This window comes from Euphorbia lathyris, chromosome 10, assembly GCF_963576675.1.
Source record: "Euphorbia lathyris chromosome 10, ddEupLath1.1, whole genome shotgun sequence".
In the NCBI taxonomy this organism is placed as follows: Eukaryota; Viridiplantae; Streptophyta; class Magnoliopsida; order Malpighiales; family Euphorbiaceae; genus Euphorbia; species Euphorbia lathyris.
Genome location: NC_088919.1, coordinates 56,102,139 through 56,126,234, shown reverse-complemented (window position 1 = coordinate 56,126,234; position 24,096 = coordinate 56,102,139). Strand labels below are relative to the sequence as shown.

Sequence of the window (24,096 nt, the reverse complement as noted above, 5' to 3'; positions counted from 1 at the left end):
GTTCGTGAACATGTTCAAAATGGTTTTCTAAGTGTCTGCTTTATTTCAACTGATGATCAGGTTAGCCTCTTTCTAGTAATCAATTTGTTATGCTTCGCTTTTGTCTATTGGTTCAATCTCGGCATCGGTGTGAGGGGAGGTGTTTGAGGTAATTCACTAATTAAGTTACACTAATTATTGATTTACAACTAGTAATATGTTTTTATTATGTTAATATTCTTGTTATTACGAATGTTAATATTCTTTTTAGTAACGTAGTGTTTAAAAAAAAAAAAAAAAATTAGTAACCTAGTTATACTAGGCATCTATGTAATTCATATATACTTATTTCTCAGTAAATCCTAGCCGGCTTCCTCTCTCTCTTTACCCTAATTACTCAAACTTCAACACCGGCCACCGTGGCTCAAACCAGCGTCTCTGAAACCGTCTTTAATTACGAAGTCAACGTCTTTGAAACCTGCTTCCGAGCTCTTTTTCTCTTCGCGGAGGTAATTGCTTTTTTTTTTTTTTTCTGTTTTTGATTTCAGTTTCTTAAATTTCTGTTAGCAATAGAGATGCCTTTGTATCTCAAAGCATTGAGAAGAATCTCGCGATCGCCAATTCCGGTGATTATGAAAAAATGAGATGTATTTGATTGAAAGTCCAATATTGTGTCTGATTTGTTCGTAAGAGGTGTTTTTTGAACTGAGTTTGTGGAATGGACCCCTTGCAATACGAAAATGTGGACTATATAATCAGTTTTCAGCATTATGCTTTAGATGATCTATCATGTGTTCGAACCACCTGCAGAGAATATAAGCTTTTTTTTTTCTTTTCTGATTCAATTATCTTTACCAATCATCTGGTTTTCCCTACCTGGCTTATCATTCTAAATATTATTTTCTGTATCATATTCATCTGCGATTAATTATTCTGAGAGTCGTAAAGCTGTCAATATGATGTTATAGCTTTCACCTGTTAACTTGCATGAGCTCCACAAGTTATTCTTATAATCTTTTTGCAGCAGATAAACAAAGTGAATCCCAAGGAATTAAATCCACATTTTAAGGATAATGGAAGTGGTTATCCAGATGCAGAAAGAGCAAAGAGTAGCTAAAGACAAATTACCTTCTTCTTCAGTTCTTGGGGATGGAGGTGCCAGCTGGAGAATGAAAGCACTAAAACGCGCTCAAGAGCAAGCAGCTCCAGAAGGAAGAAATCTGGAACAGGTTCTTTTCTTGTTTCTAGAACAGACTGTTCTGAACTTGCTTTTAACATAGAAAATTTTAGGTTGTAGAAGAGATTGTAGATCTTAATATAATATGATTTTTGTCATCAGAATGCTGATCGAGGCTACATGAATGTTTCTGTCCGACATCCTCAGATGAGAGCTCCAAAAGTACACCATTCTTTATCATGGGGAAAAGAAAAAAGGCTAAAAGTTAAGGATGATGGGAGCTTTATGAGAAAAATTGTTTCACACCATAATAAGGGTGCTGCTGGTTCAACTTACAAAGATGAAAATGTGGGGTCAAAAGTCACTTCTTCTGAATTGAACAAACCTACTGAAAGCATGTCAACACTTAATGAAACATCAACTGCAAACCAGTTGGCAGCTAAGGCCTTGCAGCTTCGTATGCAAGGGAGTCATGAAGAAGCTGACAAACTTATGGTAAAACTAATCACAATTGTTTCTACTTTCTTGGTGAATTTTGTGCATTATGATGTATTATTGAGGTAGGAAGAAAGCTGTTGTGTCTTGTTAAAATCAATCATATCATAGATTCAATACTACTTTTTTCTGTTTCTTTTACTCAATCATCATCTAGACTTTTGGTCAAGTACATTAACACTGCAAATATGTGTATAGACCAATGAATAATATAGCTAGTGACTTAAGCCTTAAGCCTTAGGACTCAGTGAGCTATTTTACTGAAAATATTTTAAGAGCGAGATGGATATAGGGATGTAAATGGGGCGGGGATTCCCCGTCCCAATCGGTGACCCGCTCCGACAGGGATCGGGAATCCCCGATAAGGATCCCCATGGGATGGGGATGGGGATAATTTTGTCCCCCGTGACTGGGATGGGGCAGGGATGGGGAAAGGTATCCCCACCCCGCGGGGATTCCTGTTCCCGCCCTGTTAATCCCTGATTATTCCCTGTGATAATTGATTTCTTTAGATGATTTAAGTACATTTTAATTAGGTGACGGGTTGTTTTCAATTTTTAGTTTTTTGTGATTTGAAAAATTTGAGAATGATTGTTAATACTTGGTATTATTAGCTACTGTTTCTTAAGCGTTTCTATCTTTACTAAGTTTTTTTTAACATAAACCGTGATTCCCCGTGGGGAATGGGGATAATGTTTTTTTAACAACTGTAGATGGGGAATGGGGATCCCTATGGGGATGGGGATTCCCCACGGGACGGGGATGGGGATAAGCTTGTCCCCATTTAGCTCGCGGGGATGGCGATAGGGAATTCCCGATTAGTCGGGGATGGGGAATGCATTCTCTGCCCTGTCCCACCTCGTTTACATCCCTAGATGGATAACATAATTGCATTACTACTATTTCAACTCATGCGTGATCCTTTGACTCAAGTTGACTGATTGGAGAAATTTCCATTTGCTTTTCTTTTTCTTTAATAGCGAGAAGCTGAGAGCATAAAGGGAAAGCAGGCTGTTGGAGAAAACTCAAGCAGACCTCAACAAGTTGGGAGAACCAGGTAATCTCAGATGCATTTTTTTCCTTTTGTATTAACTGTTTGGTTTCGTAGTCCAACTCCTAGAATATTCACTTTTTTTTTTCCTTTTGACATAGTTCACTACTGCCTTCATGCATTGTACACCGTTTCCAATTTCTTTCCTCTGAATATTTTGCTATTCTTGAACTGTGGTGCCATAATTTTATTTCCTTTCTTCTTTTTAGGAATGTTGCTCAACATATATCTACCCGAAGAAAGGAAGATGATGCCGACAGGAACCTGGCTCAAAAAATCATGCAAAATAAACAGTATGGTGGAGCAGATGATGAATATGATTTTGAGGATGGGCCAAGAACAAAATCTAAGAAGGGGGCAGGCAATGATCACAAGTCCTCGGACACTAATATTCTTGGAAACCGCATCTTGACTCAGCAAGAACGCTGCCTGTTCTGCTTTGAGAACCCAAACCGGCTAAAACATCTTGTTGTGTCAATAGCAAACTTCACGTTTTTGAAGTTACCTCAGTCGCAGCCCGTTGTGCCTGGTCATTGTTGCATCTTAACTATGGAGGTAAGCTCAACCTTAATATGTGACACATTCTAACTTTAATGGAGAATAGGAAATCCATATCACTTCTTAAATTAGAACATTTTGATATCTAGGAAGTAATGTATGGTTGAGCTTTCTATGATTTTAGATTGTTCATCAATTTTATTTGTATTCTAACATTATACTGTTTGGGGTTTTACAGCATGAGTCGTCCACTAGGGCCATTGACAATAATGCATGGGAAGAAATTCGGAACTTCAAGAAATGCCTTATAATGATGTTCGCAAAGCAAGAGAAGGAATTGGTGTTTCTTGAAACAGTAATGGATTTGGCAAAACAACGCCGCCATTGTTTAATAGAATGTATTCCCTTGCCGAAGAAAATTGCTGGAGCAGCCCCTCTCTATTTCAAAAAGGTATGATTTCTTTTACGTATTTTACTTTCTGATGCATTAATTCCACATTGTTAGTCTTGTGGAGAATTCGTTTGGTGTAGTTATATATGATTCTAGAATCATGAATAGTCATATATTTTCAGGCAATTGATGAAGCCGAAGATGAGTGGAGCCAGCACAACGCAAAGAAGCTTATCGATACAAGTGAAAAGGGGTTGCGAGGTTCAATTCCTAAGGACTTCCCTTATTTCCATGTTGAATTTGGTTTGAACAAGGGGTTTGTACATGTGATCGATGATGAGCAGCAATTTAAAAGTAGCTTTGGTCTTAATGTGATAAGAGGCATGCTAGTCTTGCCTGAGGAAGACATGTACCGTCGCCGAACACAAGAGTCAGTAGAGGCACAAAAACAGGCTGTACTAAATTTTGCACGAGATTGGGAACCTTTCGATTGGACTAAACAGCTCAACTAACTAATTCCAGAGTTCCATAACTGATGTGTATAGCCATATTAACCCTTTAGATGTATACAGCCATGTTAACCCTTTAGATGTGTATAGCCATGTTAACCCTTTAGACGTAGCCATCATAACTTGTTCCATTTCCATAAATATTTATATACTTTAAGCATCTACTTTCGTTATTGAACCATCGTGTTGAAAGTGCTACCATGGCTCACTATCACATGATATTGATTCTCGCATTCTGATGGACCAACGCTGTCACTGCCTGCCGCGAAAGCTGCAAAACCGTTGATTGCGAGAGTTCCCATTGTTGAGCATCCACTACTTTTGTTTTAGCACTCCTTCCATTTCCATAAATATTTATATACTTTAAACACCCAATCTCGTTATTGAACCATCTTGTTGAAAGTGCTACCGCTAACTCGCTATCCACTTGATATTGATTATCACAATCCGATGGATCACCGATGTCACCGCCTGTTGTGGAACTGTTGATGGTGAGAGTTGCTTTTGTGCGACTGGTTACCCGTGGCATAAAGTTTGCCCTGTACTTCCTCTAACCATGGACTCTGAAAATGCAAGTAATAACACATTAGAAAAATAAATACTAAAACATCATCTAATACAATCTTGCTAAAATCTTAAGACAAAAGACAAGAAACGTTTTGGACATGTTGATCTTTTTTCAGTAGAAGGAATTTTTTAATTTTTATATATCAATAAAGCTTAATAACTTATAGAGCGTCTCTTAGATGGTGTTTGATAGAACTTAAAATTAAGTGCTGAAAAAATAAGTGTTTAATTTTAAGTGTTGAATATTATAAATTCTGAAAGTATTAAGGGGGCGTTTGTAGGGATGGCAACGGGTATCCTACCCGCAGGTACCCGGCACTACCCGATCCTAATGGGACTACCCGTACCCTGTATAAAAGGGTATGTAACGGGAATGGGATCATAACCATTACCCGTTAGGGTAATGAGAATACCCCCAGGGTACCCGGTACCCGTTATAATTTTTTATATATTAATAAATATCATTATTTTTTAGATGTAAGAAGTGAGATTTGAACCATAACCTTTTGTTTTTCAACTATTGAGTGATACCACTAAGCTAATTTATTCTTATTAATTAAGGTTCAATGTGTTTAATTTTTAAATGGATGATTTATTAAATTTGTAATATTTTTTGTTTCATTTATTGATTCTTAACGGGTAAGGGTACCCGCGGGTACCCGTGAATTAAATGGGATGGGTATGGGATGCAAAAGGTATACCCGTTAAGGTAATATGAAGAGTACGAGTAATTAAAAAATAAAAGGGTAAGGGTTTGGGATAGACATTACCCGTGGGTACCCTACTCGTTGCCATCCCTAGGCGTTTGGTTCACAAAGGGTAGGGAAAAAGAATCAAGAAAGAGAAACTAAAAGAAATGAAAGGAATAAGCATTAATTCCCCTATGTGTTTGGATATGTTTAGGAAAGGGAATGTGGTAAAAGGAATCCAATTTCCTACAGGGTTGGGGTAATGGGCTTAACCTAAAGTGAGGTAAACACATAATCTAAAATGGGTAAAGAGAATGAGTTTTTTTTTTTTAAACAAACAGAACAAAGAGAATGAAACCCTCTCATTCCCATTCCCATTCCTAAAGACCCCGAACCAAACGTCCCCTAAATGATAAACACTAAAAATAAATACTAAATTTAAAAATATTAGTTGATAATGTTCAAGTTAAATTTGTAAGTTAAATTTTTTGACTTACAAGAATAAGTGATTACAGGAATTTTCACATGCATTTTAATGAGCAAGTGAATTTGCTCATTCACCGTTAGATATAGGCTTATTAAATCTAAGCCTCAGGATGGTTAAAATCTCCACCTTAGGATTCTAATAAGCCTAGATCTAACGGTGACATAACTAAAATATTTAAGTTGTGTTATAAAACAAACTTAAAATCAAGGGTTAAGGTGCAAAAATACCCCTAATATTTTGGACCAGGAGCAATTTTACCCATAACGTCTAAAATGGTAAAATTTTACCCTGACGTTAGAAGCCAAAAGCAATTTTACCCCTAACGTTGATAAATTTGGTCAATTTCAGACATTATTATAAAACACAGATATTTTTGTTCATTATTCTGCACCAATTGCATAACAATTCGTTCTAAAAAAAAGGATTTCATGTCTTTTATAATTTAATAATAGAATTTGAGATTAATATTTATAAATTCGGTGAATTTTTTGAATTTTTTTTTGTCTAATTTTGTACAAAAAGACGGTATGTTTTTTTATTTTTTTCACATCCCAACGAATGTTTGTGATTTGTTACTGATAAAATGACATATGTATGAAGTGTAAATGACAAGATGCATGACCGATAAAACAGTTTGATGAATTATTTCTCAAATTGACCCAATTTATTAATGTTAGGGGTAAAATTGCTATTGGCTTCCAATGTTAGGGGTAAAATTGCACCATTTTAGACGTTAGAGGTAAAATTGCTCCTGGTCCAAAACGTTAGGGGTATTTTTGCACCTTAACCCTAAAATCAATAAACACTTAATGTATTAATTTTAGGCTTAATAGACACCCAGCCCCCTAAACTTGTAACTTTTATTCACCTGGCCCCTCAACTTAAAGGACAACCTCTCAACCCCCTCAACTCTCCAAAAACATCACATACAACCCCTTACACCCCTATGTTCGGTCAAAATATTGACCCGTGTAGAAAACGCGCTTGACTATTGACCACACCAATGTCACGTGTCATTTTTTTTTATTAAAATTTTCCATTCTGGCATAAGAATTCTGATCGAAATCCATCTCTGGTAGTTGCTCGCCGAGCACAAATGGGCTTGCTCGCCGAGCAGGGGTCTCAATGGAAAAATTTAATAAAAAATGACACGTGGCATTGGTGTGGTCAACAGTCAAGCGCGTTTTCTACACGGGTCAATATTTTGACCGAACATAGGGGTGTAAGGGGCTGTATGTGATGTTTTTGGAGAGTTGAGGGGGTTGAGAGGTTGTCCACTAAGTTGAGGGGGCCAGGTGAAAAAAAGTTACAAGTTTAGGGGGTTGGGTGCCTATTAAGCCTTAATTTTAAGTGCACAAAGACGGAACAAAATCTTCTGTCCCGAAATCCCTGTCCCCTTCCTTGTCCCCCATTCAATTTTTGACACGTGTCCCTTTTATCTTACTTTATTGCTACTAACTATGGTTAGATATACTTAACTTTAGTTAAAGTGTAGTTAAAGGGACACGTGTCAAAATTTGAATGGAGGACAGGGAAGGGGACAGGGAATTCGGGACAGAAGATTTTTTTCCCACAAAGACATTATCAAACAGGACTTTAGTGTCCCTAACTTGTTTAAAATTATCTATTAGTCATTTGAATTTAACCTTAACATTTTAAGGGAAGTATAAATTTATGTTTTATTAGCTTAATTTTCATTATTTTAAACTTCAATTTGATTAATTCATCCATCCCAATAAGTTTTGTATATTAATGAGCCTTTTGGTGTTTATCAGCTTAATTCTCTTTAAAATTAATAAATGTTTCATCTAGCCTATGATTAAGCTATCCAGACGATAAATGCCATCTTATATTTACAAATGTTTTCATCTTTAATAGAAGCTTTTTTCCTAGGGAAAAATCCATTATATATATATATATATAAAGCGTGGAAACAGAAGACATATTTGGCAGCATATTAAATCTCTAATTTGATGTGGCAGATTAAAAGAGGACGAGGTTAACAGTAGTGTTCACATGGACTCTGATGATTAAATGAATTGTGGTCATTCACTGTTAGATCTAGGCTGATAAAAAAAAGATGGGATGGAGATTCAAAGCATCTTAAAGCTTATATTTAATCAGACTAAATCTAACGGTGAATGACCACAATTCATTTGATCATTAGAGTCCATGTGAACACTACTGATGAGGTTAATGTGTCAATCTAATACAATTTTGTATTTTTCTAAAAATTATATAAGACTATCGGCTTATGTGTAATTTTATAAAAAAAAAAGGGTTAATACACATATTTGCCCTTATATTTTCACGAAAAAACAGATATACCCTTATATCAAATAAACCCATAAAACTATCCCTGAATTTTTCACAAACATGCAATTGTGCCCTAATCTAACGGACTTACTTATTGGCGTAAACGGCATAAACGGTATCATCCCATGAACATCACTTCTGAGAATCTCATTGTCTTACTTCCAGGCATCACTTCTCTCTGTGTCTCTTTCTGTTTTAATTGCTTCTCTTTCCTTTCTTTCAGTTTTTCCTTTTCATCTTTTCCTAGTTTTCTCTTTACTCTACTCCATTCTCAACTAAACAGATTCAGAGGGGAACAACACCTTTTTCTGGGCAACTCTTTTTTTTCGATCTCTCTATAAAATGCTGACAAACACTGGTTTTCTTTGCTGCCTTTGATTATCTAAGCATTACCCATTTCTTATTTGCAAAGAAATAAGAAATTTATTCCCATACTCACCTATGCTAATGAGCTATTCGCACCAGCAAACACACCATTTGACAAATTTGCTGCAACGAGTGCTACTTTAAAGGTAAGTAAGAAAATTATACATATTATTGTACAAGCTTTTGAATTGCAGTCCTGATTTTTTAAACTTTGGTGTGCAGAGCTCTCTCATACAAGAGTATATTGATTTTTTCTCAATATAACCAGCAGGTAAATAATAATCAATTTTTTTGAAGGAGTAGAAGATGTGAAGGAGATGTGAAGGAGGAGTAGAAGATGCGAAATGAAGAAAAAAAATGCAGAAGATGAGAATGAATTTACTTAAGTTGATGAAAAAAAAATGAAGAAGACGCAAAGATGTGGAGGAGGATGAGGAAGATGTGAAAAAAAATGAAGAAGATTATGTGAAGCACAATTGGGTTTCTTATAATTTTTTATTATTTAGTTATTATAACTTAAACATTTGTCATATTTTGAATGGCTAGACACACAGTAAATTTATTCCGTTTATGCCACCGTGATAGTCTGTTAGATTAGGGCATAATTGCAGGTTTTTGAAAAGTTCAGGGATAATTTTGTGGGTTTATTTGATATAAGGGCATATCTGTTTTTCCATAAAAATACAGAGGCAAATATGTGTATTAACCCAAAAAAAAATTTACAATTCTTCTATTTTTTAGATTCTCATCGATCGTTGAGTTAGTTTGGTTTACTGCTATCCTGTTTTTTGAACCACTTCTCCGTCCCTTATTTGTGTTTTTGAACTATTTCTGGATCCCTTATTCTTATCTGTAGTTCTGGACTCCTTATTTTATCCATGTATTTGAATAAAGAGTTCTTTTATGTTTAGAGTTCTTGTATTAACTTTCATAAATTAATTTAAAATTTTGTTATTATATTTATGATAACATCCAGATATTATCCTTGAGGCAAAACTATAAATATTCATAAGTAAAAGGATTAACTGGTGATAAAGCTCCGCCACAAGATACGATCCGTTAAAGTCAAGGCAGTGGCATATGCCAGAAGCCATATGCCATAAAAGATATTGCCACATGGATACGCCTCATAAGGCCATACGCCATAAAGGACCTACATCCGTCAGGCTAACATGGACACGCCATCCAAGATAGATTCGCTCATAGTGTCACCAAGCCGTTATCAAGGAAACTGCTACAACTAATAACATTAAATGGTTCCATAAAGGCATTAGCAGTCAGACATAAAGAATGTATCATTAAATGCAAGGGCATTAAATAAAGGTCTACTTCGATGGTTATAGAATCTAGTATAAATACCCCACTACGAGATATTCAATATACACTTTCTGATTCCCTACTTTGTGATTATAGTTATTCTCTCAAGAATCATTACTGACTTAAGCACCAGAATGTCCCGGACCTAACCAAACGATACCTCACAGGGAAGCATTCCGGTAGAGGAAATTCTGTAAGTTATCAATTATATGTTCAAATTTCACAAAAATGCTAATTTTTACTTTTCATAAATAATTATCCTTTTGTAGTTTTGAAAACTAGATAGTTAAAGGGCATGCAGTTTCCATGTAACTGTTGCTCACGAAATTACAAATATTGAAAACATGATTTATTTTCCTTCCACATTTTACTCTAGCATATTTAATTGTTTTCCTGTTATTTTCTTAAAAAAATTGAAGCTGGAGGCAAAAAGATAGGGAGTTTTAGAGGGTGTTTGGTAGCTCATTTTTGTGCTCATGTTTGTCTTTTCACTTCAAAATGAAGAGTTTTAGGTATTTGATTTGTGACATTCTGTTTGTCTATTACTACTGGAAAGTAGCTTTTTACAAAAAGAATAAAATCTATGCTTTTTGAAAAAACAATTTTTTTACAACAGTAAATAGTAGGTAACATGCTTTTATTTTTAATTTGTTTATTCAGCTTATAGAAATATAACACTATAAAAATTGTGCTTTTTTTTGTATTGATTATATAATTTATATGATTATACAGTGAGATTATTTTTTGAGATAAATGAAATTTAAGTTTTCCATTATTTTTTCTTATCACTGTCACTTATTTATATAATCTCCAAAATTGATTATTGTACAATTATAAAACATATCCTATATATGTAAAGGTAACTAGGCTAATGATGAATCTTTTTTTCTATTAAAGTTAATTCGTTAATTTTTAACCTTTTTTTTTTTAAGGATTTAACATTTTTTATTTTATCAACATACTTCATATTGTTATCAAACGAATGAAATTAATGTTAAAAAAAATTATAAACAAAAATAATTTTTTTTACATACATGTATATTTTTATTATTTCTCGTTTAGCGAACAGTGCAGTTCACTTGATAGTTAGACTTGTCTGTTCCAATGCTAGCGATTTCTTTTCAACTGTTGTGCCGGAATGGCTTTTGAACACTATTGAAATGGACGCGAGTCCATCATTTATATGATATTCATTTTTCTGGTTTAAAAAAAACTACTGAATTGTTATTAAAATTTATTTATATTAATAATTGTTATAAATGAAATATTCTCCGGAAAAACAAAAATATTTACAATTAATTAACCAAAACATTAATTCATTTTAATGTTAAATTTTTATTGCGCAACGTTATAATTAATTGAATAAATAAAATCTATCTATACTATATATAATTATGGAAGCAGAGAGAAATGAGAAGAAGTGTTTTAGAGGTCTTTTTGATGAGTTGTCAACGTAGTAAAAAATCAGATTAAAAATATTTAATTAATTAAAAATAAATATTTAATTAATTAAAAATAACAAATTTATATTTATAATATATTAAATAATTACTAGCCTATTAATTAAAATAATAAAAGAAAGCAAGAGTTACGGGAAGATGAAAAAACACAAAGCAAAGGAAATTCAAAAGTCACAAATAAACTTCTATATAAAGCATGATAGATAGTATTCCACCATTATATTCATTGGTCACGATAGATAGTATTATATTTCTGAAGGTAAATATTCGATTTTTTTCATATGTTGTAGTTATTTTGTTCTCAATTATGTTGTTGTTTTATTTTTTTATTAAACAATAGTTGTTATAGTTTCATCTTTCAGATTCATTTATGTTGTTACCCAGGTTCTATACCTGTCGCTATCTTATCCATGTTTTCTTTTTTATTTGTCTTTTTTCCAAACTGATAGCTTCAATTGAAGAAATCCGACAGAAATAGAAGATGCATGAACAACTAAAACCGGAAAACACAAAAGTGTCAAAAATTACAAGAAATTCTTATGTTTGTCAAGGTAATTATTCGATTTTTTTCATATGTTGTAGTTATTTTTGTTCTCAATTGTGTTGTTGTTTTCTTTTTATTAAACAATAATTGTTATAGTTTCATTTTTCAGAGATGAAATTTCATTTCTGTCGTTACTCATGTTCCATACCTCTCGCTACCTTATCCATGTTTTCTTTTTTATTTGTCTTTTTTTTCAAAATAACTAAAATAAAGATTTTGTAAATTTGCATTTTTTTTAGTATATGTTCTTAGGTGTTATCGTTTCGATTGTTAACTCTTAACTAAAATTTAGATTTTCGGCTTTATATGAACTCAATTTTTAGTTTTAATTGAAGTTAGATTAATTTTTCTAATTCGGAACATGTTGAAATCCACTCATTTTTTTTAGTTTGAGTTTAGCTAATTGATATGGGTTGTATTTTTTATTTTTATGCATTTTGGTACGAATAGATATAAAGTTTCACACGATAGTTGTTCATTGAAGTTTGAGACATATTAAATAAAATATTAAAGAGATATTGGAATATTATACTTACAATGAAGTTTATTTCAATATAAATTATGTTATATTATTATTATTATTATTATTATTATTATCATCAAGAAGTTATTTTTTTTCCCAATTTTCTAGACAAGGAGATTGTAATCGTCTAATACGTTTGATAAGATGTTTATTCTTGAAGAATGTGGATTATGCTAGATATGAATTCAAAATCAAGGTAAATAAAAATAAATTTTGATGCTCAAAATCCTAAAAATGTACATTAATTATGGATATTGAGATAATTGCTTTTGCAATATTGGCTTATATAATTTTTAACTATTATATTATGGTTCGTACAAAATTGTTAGTATTTCAAGAGTTTTTAACAAATGAAAATGAAATATGATCATAGGACAAATTATTGAAAAATATTAATTAAGAAAATATTATTATTTGAATCTCTTCAAATTCTCAAATGTTCAGCATAATGATTCTAATTAATATAATTAATTTCACATATTAATTATAAAACGTTTTTTTTACTGAGTGGTTACAATTGCGATTTAATTCTATTTAACTAAAATTAATTTATGAACTTAATACTTCATTAAGAAAAAATAAAATGTTTAATTAATGGGCAAATAATATTTTCACTCTCCTCTTTATACGCTTATGTCTCGATATTCTCTCTTATTTTAAAAAAAAACCCCGAGAGGAAAATGGTTCTCTCCTAATTATCTTTTTCGTCCCTTCATTTTTTTTTAATTCTTTTGTTTGTTTTTCTTACTTACAAAATTCAAGAATATATAATTATTAGAAAATATTAATGAAGTCAAATAAGTGATATCTGCGAGTATGACTGATATTCTATATAGTGAAAGAATGAAGAACAAATTGATCGAATGTCTTGATGAGATATTACGAGATGAAAATAGGAGAAATCATCATTTTAAACTGATTCAATTAGATATATTGGGTTATTGTAGCAGAATGAATAATTGAATTCGAATACTTGGTGATCATGAAATTCCATCAACCAAAATAATTATCATCAACATGAATTTGTGACTAATTCTTACGAATTTTATTTTTTTTATATGTAACATATTGAATTGATAAAGTTTTTTCATATGCAACATTAGAAAAGTATTGATTGTAATAGTTTATAGAATAATATATTGATGTTGCTTCCATTTTAACATAGATTATAATTCTTTTGTATCGTAGATATAATATTTAATTTTAATTATAGTTTAATTCAATTTTTGTTTAACCTATATTGTAATTCTTTTGTATCGTAAATATAATATTTAATTTTAATTATAGTTTAATTCAATTTTTGGTTTTTATTATATTCAAATATATTTCTTAATTAATCTGCTATTTTATTATTATTGTTTCACAAAATATTTGGAATATGAAAATGTATTAAAATTTCTAAAAAGTACAAATCATTGAATTTTGTAAAAATAAATAAATCATTCATCATTAGTTAAAATTCTATAAAAAAAAGTAGTCAATTATTTTTAAAATTAATTTAATTTGAATTATCATTAAAAAATATATATTAATTTCAAATATACATAATATAAATTTTTTTCATAGCATGATATAAAATTATTTAAAAGTAAATATGTCAATTTATTTATTTATCTAAATTATATAAAAGTTTCATACCCCGTGCATCGCACGGGTTTTCGACTAGTATTAATAATAATTGAAGTTAGTAGGTACTATGGTGCTATCATTTTACCTTGGGTTCAGGTGCAAAAATACCTCTAACGTTTTGAGTCGGGAGCAATTTTATCCCTAATGTCTAAAATAGTACAATTTTACTTTTAACGTTAGAAGTTAAGAGCAATTTTACCCATAATATTGATAAATTGGGTCCATTTGAGAAATAAATTCATCAAACTGTCTTCTCGGTCATGAATCTTGTTATGTACACTTCACATGTGCGTCATTTTATCAGTAACAAATCACAAACATATGTTGGGATGTGAAAAAAATAAAAAAATATACTGTCTTTTGTACGAATTGGACAAAAAGATTCAAAAAATTCACCGAATTGATAAATATTAATCTCTAATTTTATTATTAAATTATAAAAAGTATAAATTTTTTTAGAACGAATGGATATGCAATTGGTGCGGAATAAGAAACAAAAATATCTGTATTTTATAATATTGTCTGAAATTAACCCAAATCTATATATAATATAAAACAGTAACGATGGAGATGAGGTGTCACTTCCTCCTTTTTTAATGATAAAAAATAAAATAAAAAATATAATATATTAATTTTAATTATATTATTATATTTATCTATAAAAAGATAGATTTTATCCGTACTACATCTAAGAGCTTTACAGAATTTAAATTAATCCCTAAAATCTCTCTAATTCTCTGCATATCTGTATATAATATAAAACAGTAATGATGGAGCTGAGGTGTCACTTCCTCATTTTTTACTGATAAAAAATAAAATCTATCTATCTATATATAATATAAAACAGTAACGATGGAGCTAAGGTGTCACTTCCTCCTTTTTTACTGATAAAAAATAAAATAAAATATATAATATATTAATTTTAATTATATTATTATATTTATCTATAAAAAGATAGATTTTATCCGTACTACATCTAAGAGTTTTACAGAATTTAAATTAATCCCTAAAATCTCTCCAATTCTCTGCATATCTATATATCTATATATAATATAAAACAGTAACAATGGAGTTGAGGTGTCACTTCCTCCTTTTTTACTGATAAAAAATAAAATATAATATATAATATATTAATTTTAATTATATTATTATATTTTTCTATAAAAAGATAGATTTTATCCGTACTACATCTAAGCGTTTTACAGAATTTAAATTAATCTCTAAAATCTCTCTAATTCTTTGCATATCTATCTATATATAATATAAAACAGTAACGATGGAGCTGAGGTGTCACTTCCTCCTTTTTTACTGATAAAAAATAAAATCTATATATATAATATAAAACAGTAACGATGGAGCTGAGGTGTCACTTCCTCCCCTTTTACTGATAAAAAATAAAATAAAATATATAATATATTAATTTTAATTATATTATTATATCTATCTATAAAAAGATAGATTTTATCCGTACTACATCTAAGAGTTTTACAGAATTTAAATTAATCCCTAAAATCTCTCTAATTCTCTGCATATCTATATATAATATAAAACAGTAACGATGGAGCTGAGGTGTCACTTGCTCCTTTTTTACTGATAAAAAATAAAATAAAATATATAATATATTAATTTTAATTATATTATTATATTTATCTATAAAAAGATAGATTTTATCCGTACTACATCTAAGAGTTTTACAGAATTTAAATTAATCCCTAAAATCTCTCTAATTCTCTACATATCTATCTATATATAATATAAAACAGTAACAATGGAGCTGAGGCGTCACTTCCTCCTTTTTTACTGATAAAAAATAAAATAAAATATATAATATATTAATTTTAATTATATTATTATATTTATCTATAAAAAGATAGATTTTATCCGTACTACATCTAACAGTTTTACAGAATTTAAATTAATCTCTAAAATCTCTCTAATTCTCTGCATATCTATATATATAATCTATATATAATATAAAACAGTAACGATGGAGCTGATGTGTCACTTCCTCCTTTTTTACTGATAAAAAATATAATATAAAATATAATATATTAACTTTAGTTATATTATTATATTTATTTATAAAAAGATTATTTTATCCGTACTATATCTAAGAGTTCTACAGAATTTAAATTAATCCCTAAAATCTCTCTAATTCTCTGCATATCTATAGCTAAAAGTTCTACATAATTTAAATTAATCCCTAAAATCTCTCTAATTCTCTACATATCTATATATATAATATAAAACAGTAACGATGGAGCTGGGGTGTCACTTCATTATTTTTTACTGATAAAAAGTATAATATAATTATATATAATATAAAACAGTAACGATGGAGCTGTGGTGTCACTTCCTCCTTTTTTACTGATAAAAAATATAATATATTAACTTTAGTTATATTATTATATTTATTTATAAAAAGATTATTTTATCCGTACTATATCTAAGAGTTCTACAGAATTTAAATTAATCCCTAAAATCTCTCTAATTCTCTGCATATCTATATCTAAAAGTTCTACGTAATTTAAATTAATCCCTAAAATCTCTCTAATTCTCTGCATATCTATATATAATATAAAACAGTAACGATGTAGCTGATGTGTGACTTCATTATTTTTTACTGATAAAAAATATAATATAATATATAATATATTAATTTTAATTATATTATTATATTTATCTATAAAAAGATTATTTAAATTAAATGTGAAAATAAAATAATAATATTTAATTTATATAGCACCTTTATATCATTAATTGTAATTATTAAATTATATTTTTAGTAATATTTATATATTAAGATGAATCCGTGCATCGCACGGGTCAAAAACTAGTATAATATAAAACAGTAACGATGGAACTGAGGTGTCACTTCCTCCTTTTTTACTGATAAAAAATAAAATAAAATATATAATATATTAATTTTAATTATATTATTATATTTATCTATAAAAAGATAGATTTTATCCGTACTACATCTAAGAGTTTTACAGAATTTAAATAAATCTCTAAAATATCTCTAATTCTCTGCATATCTATATCTATATATAATATAAAACAGTAACGATGGAGCTGAGGTGTCACTTCCTCATTTTTTACTGATAAAAATATATAATATATTAATTTTTAATTATATTATTATATTTATCTATAAAAAAATAGATTTTATCCGTACTACATCTAAGAGTTTTACAGAATTTAAATTAATCCCTAAAATCTCTCTAATTCTTTGCATATCTATATATAATATAAAATAGTAACGATGGAGCTGAGCTGTCACTTCTTCATTTTTTACTGATAAAAATATATAATATAATATATTAATTTTTAATTATATTATTATATTTATCTATAAAAAAGACTATTTAAAGTAAATGTGAAAATAAAATAATAATATTTAATTTATATAGCATCTTTATATCATTAATTGTAATTATTATATTATATTTTTGGATTTTAAGATGAATCCGTGCATCGCACGGACCAAAAACTAGTTATAACTTTAGAGGTAAAATTGCTCTTGGCTACCAACGTTAGGGATAAAATTGCACCATTTTAGACATTAAGAGTAAAATTGCTCCTGATTCAAAACGTTAGAAGTATTTTTACATCTTAACTCTTTTACTTTTTAAGAGAATGTAGCTACTAATTTTTTTTATAGAAGAATATAGTTGCTAATCATTATTAAAAAATCAAATATTTTATTAAAAATGTATAATTTGTTAAGTGTTCTTGTTTTTTTAGTTTTTTTCTTTATCAACCTTTGCTATATTCTTTTTCCTCATTTTTTTATAAAATTAATACCAACTAGCATAATATTTTTAGGTAAATAATAATAATAATAATAATGTTCTTCAAAAAAATAATAATTAAAATGATAATTATAAAATACAAATAATACCAAGACTCCATTGAGACAATTTATATCTATACTATATAATATTACGGAAGCAGAGAGAAATGAGAAGAAGTGTTTTAGATGTCTTTTTGATAAGTTGTCAACGTAGTAAAAAACCAGATTAAAAATATTTACTTAATTAAAAATAACAAATTTATATTTATAATATATTAAATAATTACTAGCCTATTAATTAAAATAATAAAAGAAAGCAAGAGTTACGGGAAGATGAAAAAACACAAAGCAAAAGAAATCCAAAAGTCACAAATAAACTTCTATATAAAGCATGATAGATAGTATTCCACCATTATATTCATTGGTCACGATAGATAATATTATATTTCTGAAGGTAAATATTCGATTTTTTTCATATGTTGTAGTTATTTTGTTCTCAATTATATTGTTTTTTTTTTATTTTTATTAAACAATAGTTGTTATAGTTTCATCTTTCAGATTCATTTCTTTTGTTACCCAGGTTCTATACCTCTCGCTATCTTATCCATGTTTTCTTTTTTATTTGTCTTTTTTTTCCAAACTGATAGCTTCAATTGAAGAAATCCGACAGAAATAGAAGATTCATGAACAACTAAAACCGGAAAACAAAAAAGTGTCAAAAATTACAAGAAATTCTTATGTTTTCCAAGGTAATTATTCGATTTTTTTTTTCATATGTTGTAATTATTTTTGTTCTCAACTGTGTTGTTGTTTTCTTTTTATTAAACAATAGTTGTTATAGTTTCATTTTTCAGAGATGAAATTCCATTTCTGTCGTTACCCAGGTTCCATACCTCTCGCTACCTTATCCATGTTTTCTTTTTTATTTGTCTTTTTTTTTCAAAATGACTAAAATAAAGATTTTGTAAATTTGCATTCTTTTTTAGTATATGTTCCTAGGTGTTATCGTTTCGATTGCTAACTCTTAACTAAAATTTATATTTTCGGCTTTATATGAACTCAATTTATGAACTCAATTTTTAGTTTTAATTGAAGTTAGATTAATTTTTCTAATTCGGAACATGTTGAAATCCACTCATTTTTTTAGTTTGAGTTTAGCTAATTGATATGGATTGTATTTTTTATTTTTATGCATTTTGGTACAAATAGATATAAAGTTTCACACGATAGTTGTTCATTGAAGTTTGAGACATATTAAATAAAATTTTAAAAAGATATTGGAATATTATACTTACAATTAAGTTTATTTCAATATAAATTATGTTATATTATTATTATTATTATTATTATTATTATCAAGAAGTTATTTTTTTCCAATTTTCTAGACAACGAGATTGTAAGCGTCTAATACGCTTGATAAGATGTTTATTCTTGAAGAATGTGGATTATGCTAGATACGAATTCAAAATCAAGGTAAATAAAAATAAATTTTGATGCTCAAAATCCTAAAAATATACATTAATTATGGATATTGAGATAATTGCTTTTGCAACATTGGCTTATATAATTTTTAACTATTATATTATGGTTCGTACAAAATTGTTAGTATTTCAAGAGTTTTTAACAAATGAAAATGAATATGATCATAGGACAAATTATTGAAAAATATTAATTAAGAAAATATTATTATTTGAATCTCTTCAAATTCTCAAATGTTGAGCATAATGATTCTAATTAATATAATTAATTTCACATATTAATTATAAAACATATTTTTTTTTGTACTGAGTGGTTACAATTGCGATTTAATTCTATTTAACTGAAATTAATTTATGGACTTAATACTTCATTAAAAAAATAAAATGTTTAATTAATGGGCAAAAAATATTTTCACTCTCCTCTTTATACGCTTATGTCTCGACATTCTCTCTTATTTTCAAAAAAAAAATCCCGAGAGGAAGATTGTTCTCTCCTAATTATCTTTTTCGTCCCTTCATTTTTTTTCAATTCTTTTATTTGTTTTTCTTACTTACAAAATTTAAGAATATATAATTATTAGAAAATATTAATGAAGTCAAATAAGTGATATCTGCGAGTATGGCTGATATTCTATATAGTGAAAGAATGAAGAACAAATTGATCGAATGTCTTGATGAGATATTACGAGATGAAAATAGGTGAAATCATCATCTTAAACTGATTCAATTAGATATATTAGGTTATTGTAGCAGAATGAATAATTGAATTCGAATACTTGGTGATCATGAAATTCCATCAACCAAAATAATTATCATCAACATGAATTTGTGACTAATTCTTACGAATTTTATTTTTTTTATATGTAACATATTGAATTGATAAAGTTTCTTCATATGCAACATTAGAAAAGTATTGATTATAATAGTTTATAGAATAATATATTGATGTTGCTTCCATTAACATAGATTGTAATTCTTTTGTATCGTAGATATAATATTTAATTTTAATTGTAGTTTAATTCAATTTTTGTTTAACCTATATTGTAATTTTTTTGTATCGTAAATATAATATTTAATTTTAATTATAGTTTAATTCAATTTTTGGTTTTTTATTATATTCTAATATATTTCTTAATTAATCTGCTATTTTATTATTATTGTTTCACAGAATATTTGGAATATGAAAATGTATTAAAATTCCTAAAAAGTACAAATCATTGAATTTTGTAAAAATAAATAAATCATTCATCTTTAGTTAAAATTCTATAAAAAAAAGTAGTCAATTATTTTTAAAATTAATTTAATTTGAATTATCATCAAAAAATATATATTAATTTCAAATATACATAATATAATTTTTTTCATAGCATGATTATTTAAAAGTAAATATGTCAATTTATTTATTTATCTAAATTATATAAAAGTTTTATACCCCGTGCATTGCACGAGTTTTCGACTAGTATTATATAATAGGTCTAATACACAAATAATCCCCTGAACTTGTCCAAATGTTGCAACTGTTCCGAACTTTCAACTGTAACAACTTACTCCTCAAACTTGTCCAATTGTAAAATATAACCTCAAATTACTGACATGGACTGCAATTGAAGAAACACGTGAAATACAAAAGCTGCAACGCTTGTGGAGTGCGATAATAAGATTTTTGGCGTGATACGAATACGGGGAAACATTTTTACGGTTGCTTCAAGTACAGGGTAAAAAAATTCTCAATTTGGAATTATGTTTTACAATTAAACAAGTTTAAGAGGTAAGTTGTATAATTGAAAGTTATAGGGAGCAGTTGCAACATTTGGACAAGTTCAGGGGTTTATTTAGGGATAATTACAAAATTGGCCCTATTTTACAACCCATTTACGTTTTTAGCCTAGTGCTCCAACTTTTTACAAATATAGGCAATTTTAGGGAATTTGGACAAAAATATCCTTTTTTCCCCAACCCTGTATTTCGCCCTAACCTATCAAACGACTCGATTGCGATAGGAAGGAAGGAAGGAAGACGACAATTGCGATAGGAAGGAAGGAAGATGACGGCGAACAACGAACGGAGACGGCGAACGGCGAATGGAGACGGTGAACAGTGAACGGAGACGGCGAACGACGAACGGCGACTGTGAACAGCGAACAGCGACGGCGAACATCGAACGGAGAACGACGAATCTCGTTTCTGCAATCTCGTTCCACCATGGGTAAGGGTAAGAAGGAATCTCGGAGCAAACGAAAGGTACATTAGTTATTTCCCTAAATCAAATACGAAACCTTGATGGGCAACTGTGCTAACACCTTTCAACATGTTCTTGGCTTTATTGGTTTCTTAGTTAATGTCAGTATTTGCATAGTTTTACCAATGTGATATTCTTAGAAGCTTTGTTGCAACATTTTGTCAAAGTTACTTGCATTAATCTCATTTTGTTATGAAGTAAAATTTCAATTGCAACAACATCAGCATTGTAGGCTACTTGTTTTTGGTAAATTTCATTCCCTTTTTTTCTTTTTGTGTCTTTTAAATTGCTTGCTAATGAGGCGATTCCTTGATTCTTTGTTGCCTTTGGAAATGCAGTATCTTTTGAATCAATTCCATAGGAATTCACGTCTTTTTTATTGTCTTGTTTATGTTTTGTGTTTCCATTTCAGTTTTGGGGGAGTAGAGTTATGTAATTTGGAAAGAAAAGATTTAGAGATAATATATTAAAGCAAGGATGAGGGACAGAAACAAGGATGAGGGGCTCATACAAATGTCACAACTTTGCATTTCTTTGTAACATAGTGTTGTAACTTGTATAGTTATTTGTAAGAAGATATTCAATAGTTATTGTTGTGAGCTGAGAAAGGGGGTGGTTTTGACAAGAAAACCTGGCGATTTCATATTACCATAGCTGCCTCCACTGCCTGTGCTGGTTCATCAAGAGATGGGGGATGGATGGATCCTATATGGATTCCACTTCTAATTTTTTGGTGTCTTTTTCTCCAAAGTTACCAATTACTGTACATTTTATGCTAACGTGTTCAGTGTTTTTTGGTATCTGAAGGATGCTTAGTTTTACCATGTGTCTTTTACATTAAGATTTCTTGGTCTCACATTCCTTACAGGTTAATTATTTTGAACTAGATTTCTTGTTCTTGGAACCTTGAGTCTTGGAATCTTGTATTTTCACTTTAGCATTTTAAAAAATACGACAGATACGACAGACTATATAATCTGTGGCCTGTCGCATTTTTTGAATATACGACAGGTACGACAGACTATATAATCTGTCGCCTGTCGCATTTTTTTAAAATACGACAGGTACGACAGCCTATAGATTCTGTTATTTGATGTATATTTTCGATTATGTTCTCTGTATTTGTCTGATTATTTGTCTTATTTGCAGCCTCATCAAAGGGTATCACAACAGAACAAAAGGAGAAAGACTGAGATAAAGTTCAAATTCCCATTTGCCCTAAAATCATCCGCTCAAGTATCTAACAGGTTTAACACGTCCGTGCGTGCAGATATCAGAAAAAATTTGACTCCTAAACAATTAGACTTATTTAGGGAATGCTGTTTTGGAGCTTATCTCAGTCGAGATTTCCCCTCTCTGTCCGGGTTATTTATCCACACGTTGTTAACTAGACAGATTACTCTAGTTGAAACATGTGATAAGGAGATATTGAAACAACATGTTTTTACGTACTTATATTTTAAATATTGAAACAGCATGTCAGTGGGTGGTTTACTTTACTCTGACGCCGTTCGTACACAAAGACTAATATATGGACTACCGTCGACTCGGATTTCATTGGTTGCATGTCTCAAGACTGTTTTGTGAAGGGCTATAAGGAGAAAGGCTGGGATGGATCAGTATTTCTTGACCGAGTGAATGGGATGCCAACGCAGTTCATCCGGATGTGGAGTGAAGTTCAGATGGTACTTATTCCGATAAACTATAAAAACGAGCACTGGTTCCTAGGGGTTCTTATGCTGCAGGATATGCATTTATACATATATGACAGTCTGGTGTCAAATTGCAGCGAGGAATCACTAGAATTTTTTTTAAGTTTACGTCTGGATATCATTAGAAGAGTTATGGTTAAGAATGGTCATTGGTCGGAGGCACAAGTGAAACGAGACATAACCTGGAGCAGAGTTCCTGGTTGTCCACAACAACTAAGTGGGTCAAATGACTGTGGCATATTCACTTGTGCTTTTGCCCAAGTTATAACTGAAAGGTGTGAAACCCGACATGATCAGTTTGTGTGCAACTTTGACGGATCGTATGACGTCCATTTTAGATTGCGTTTTGCAGCCGAGTTGTATCATCAGAAGTTATTAGTAGATAATCTAGAAACAAGTTTGCTTTTGTCTGATAGTTAGACATTGTAATTCGTGTTATAAGTAGTATGTAGTTTAGTACATTGATGTTGGTACATTCGTGTTAAATGGACGACACAATTAGTATGTGTTGATTGACAGGTGCGACATTTAGTATGTGTTGATTGACAGGTGCGATATTGAGTATGTGTTGATTGACAGGTGCGACACATTTATAATCTATAGCTTGTCGTATTTTTAAAAATACGACAGATACGACAGGCTATATATTCTGTCGCCTGTCGTATTTTAAAAAATACGACAGGTACGACAGGCTATACGCTCTGTCACATGTCGTATTTTAAAAAATACGATAGGTACAACAGGTTATATGCTCTGTCGCCTGTCGTATTTTTTAAAATACGACAGGTACGACATGCTATATGCTCTGTCGCATGTTGTATTTTAAAAAATACGACAGGTACGACAGGCTATATGCTCTGTCGCCTGTCGCAT

At 30.0% G+C, this 24,096-nt stretch overlaps 1 protein-coding gene and 1 long non-coding RNA gene across 3 annotated transcripts; both read left to right on the top strand.

The window, feature by feature from the left end:
- Nucleotides 1-328: 328 nt before the first annotated feature.
- LOC136208250 (uncharacterized) lies at nt 329-4,483 on the top strand. Of its 2 annotated transcripts, none has more exons than XM_065999050.1 (7): nt 329-488; nt 1,004-1,208; nt 1,319-1,651; nt 2,632-2,708; nt 2,912-3,257; nt 3,439-3,651; nt 3,774-4,483. In XM_065999050.1, exons 2-7 carry the CDS (start codon nt 1,053-1,055, stop codon nt 4,101-4,103), a joined length of 1,455 nt encoding a protein of 484 aa, XP_065855122.1. In that variant the 5' UTR covers nt 329-488; nt 1,004-1,052; the 3' UTR covers nt 4,104-4,483. The 2 variants fall into 2 exon arrangements, with proteins under 2 accessions (XP_065855122.1, XP_065855121.1); XM_065999049.1 differs by having other exon boundaries at nt 1,007-1,208; nt 3,774-4,481.
- A 16,748-nt stretch (nt 4,484-21,231) lies between these two features.
- Nucleotides 21,232-23,735, top strand: LOC136208362 (uncharacterized). Its single transcript, XR_010677094.1, has 2 exons — nt 21,232-21,513; nt 22,661-23,735. It is a non-coding gene; the product is annotated as an uncharacterized lncRNA (long non-coding RNA).
- Nucleotides 23,736-24,096: the final 361 nt, after the last annotated feature.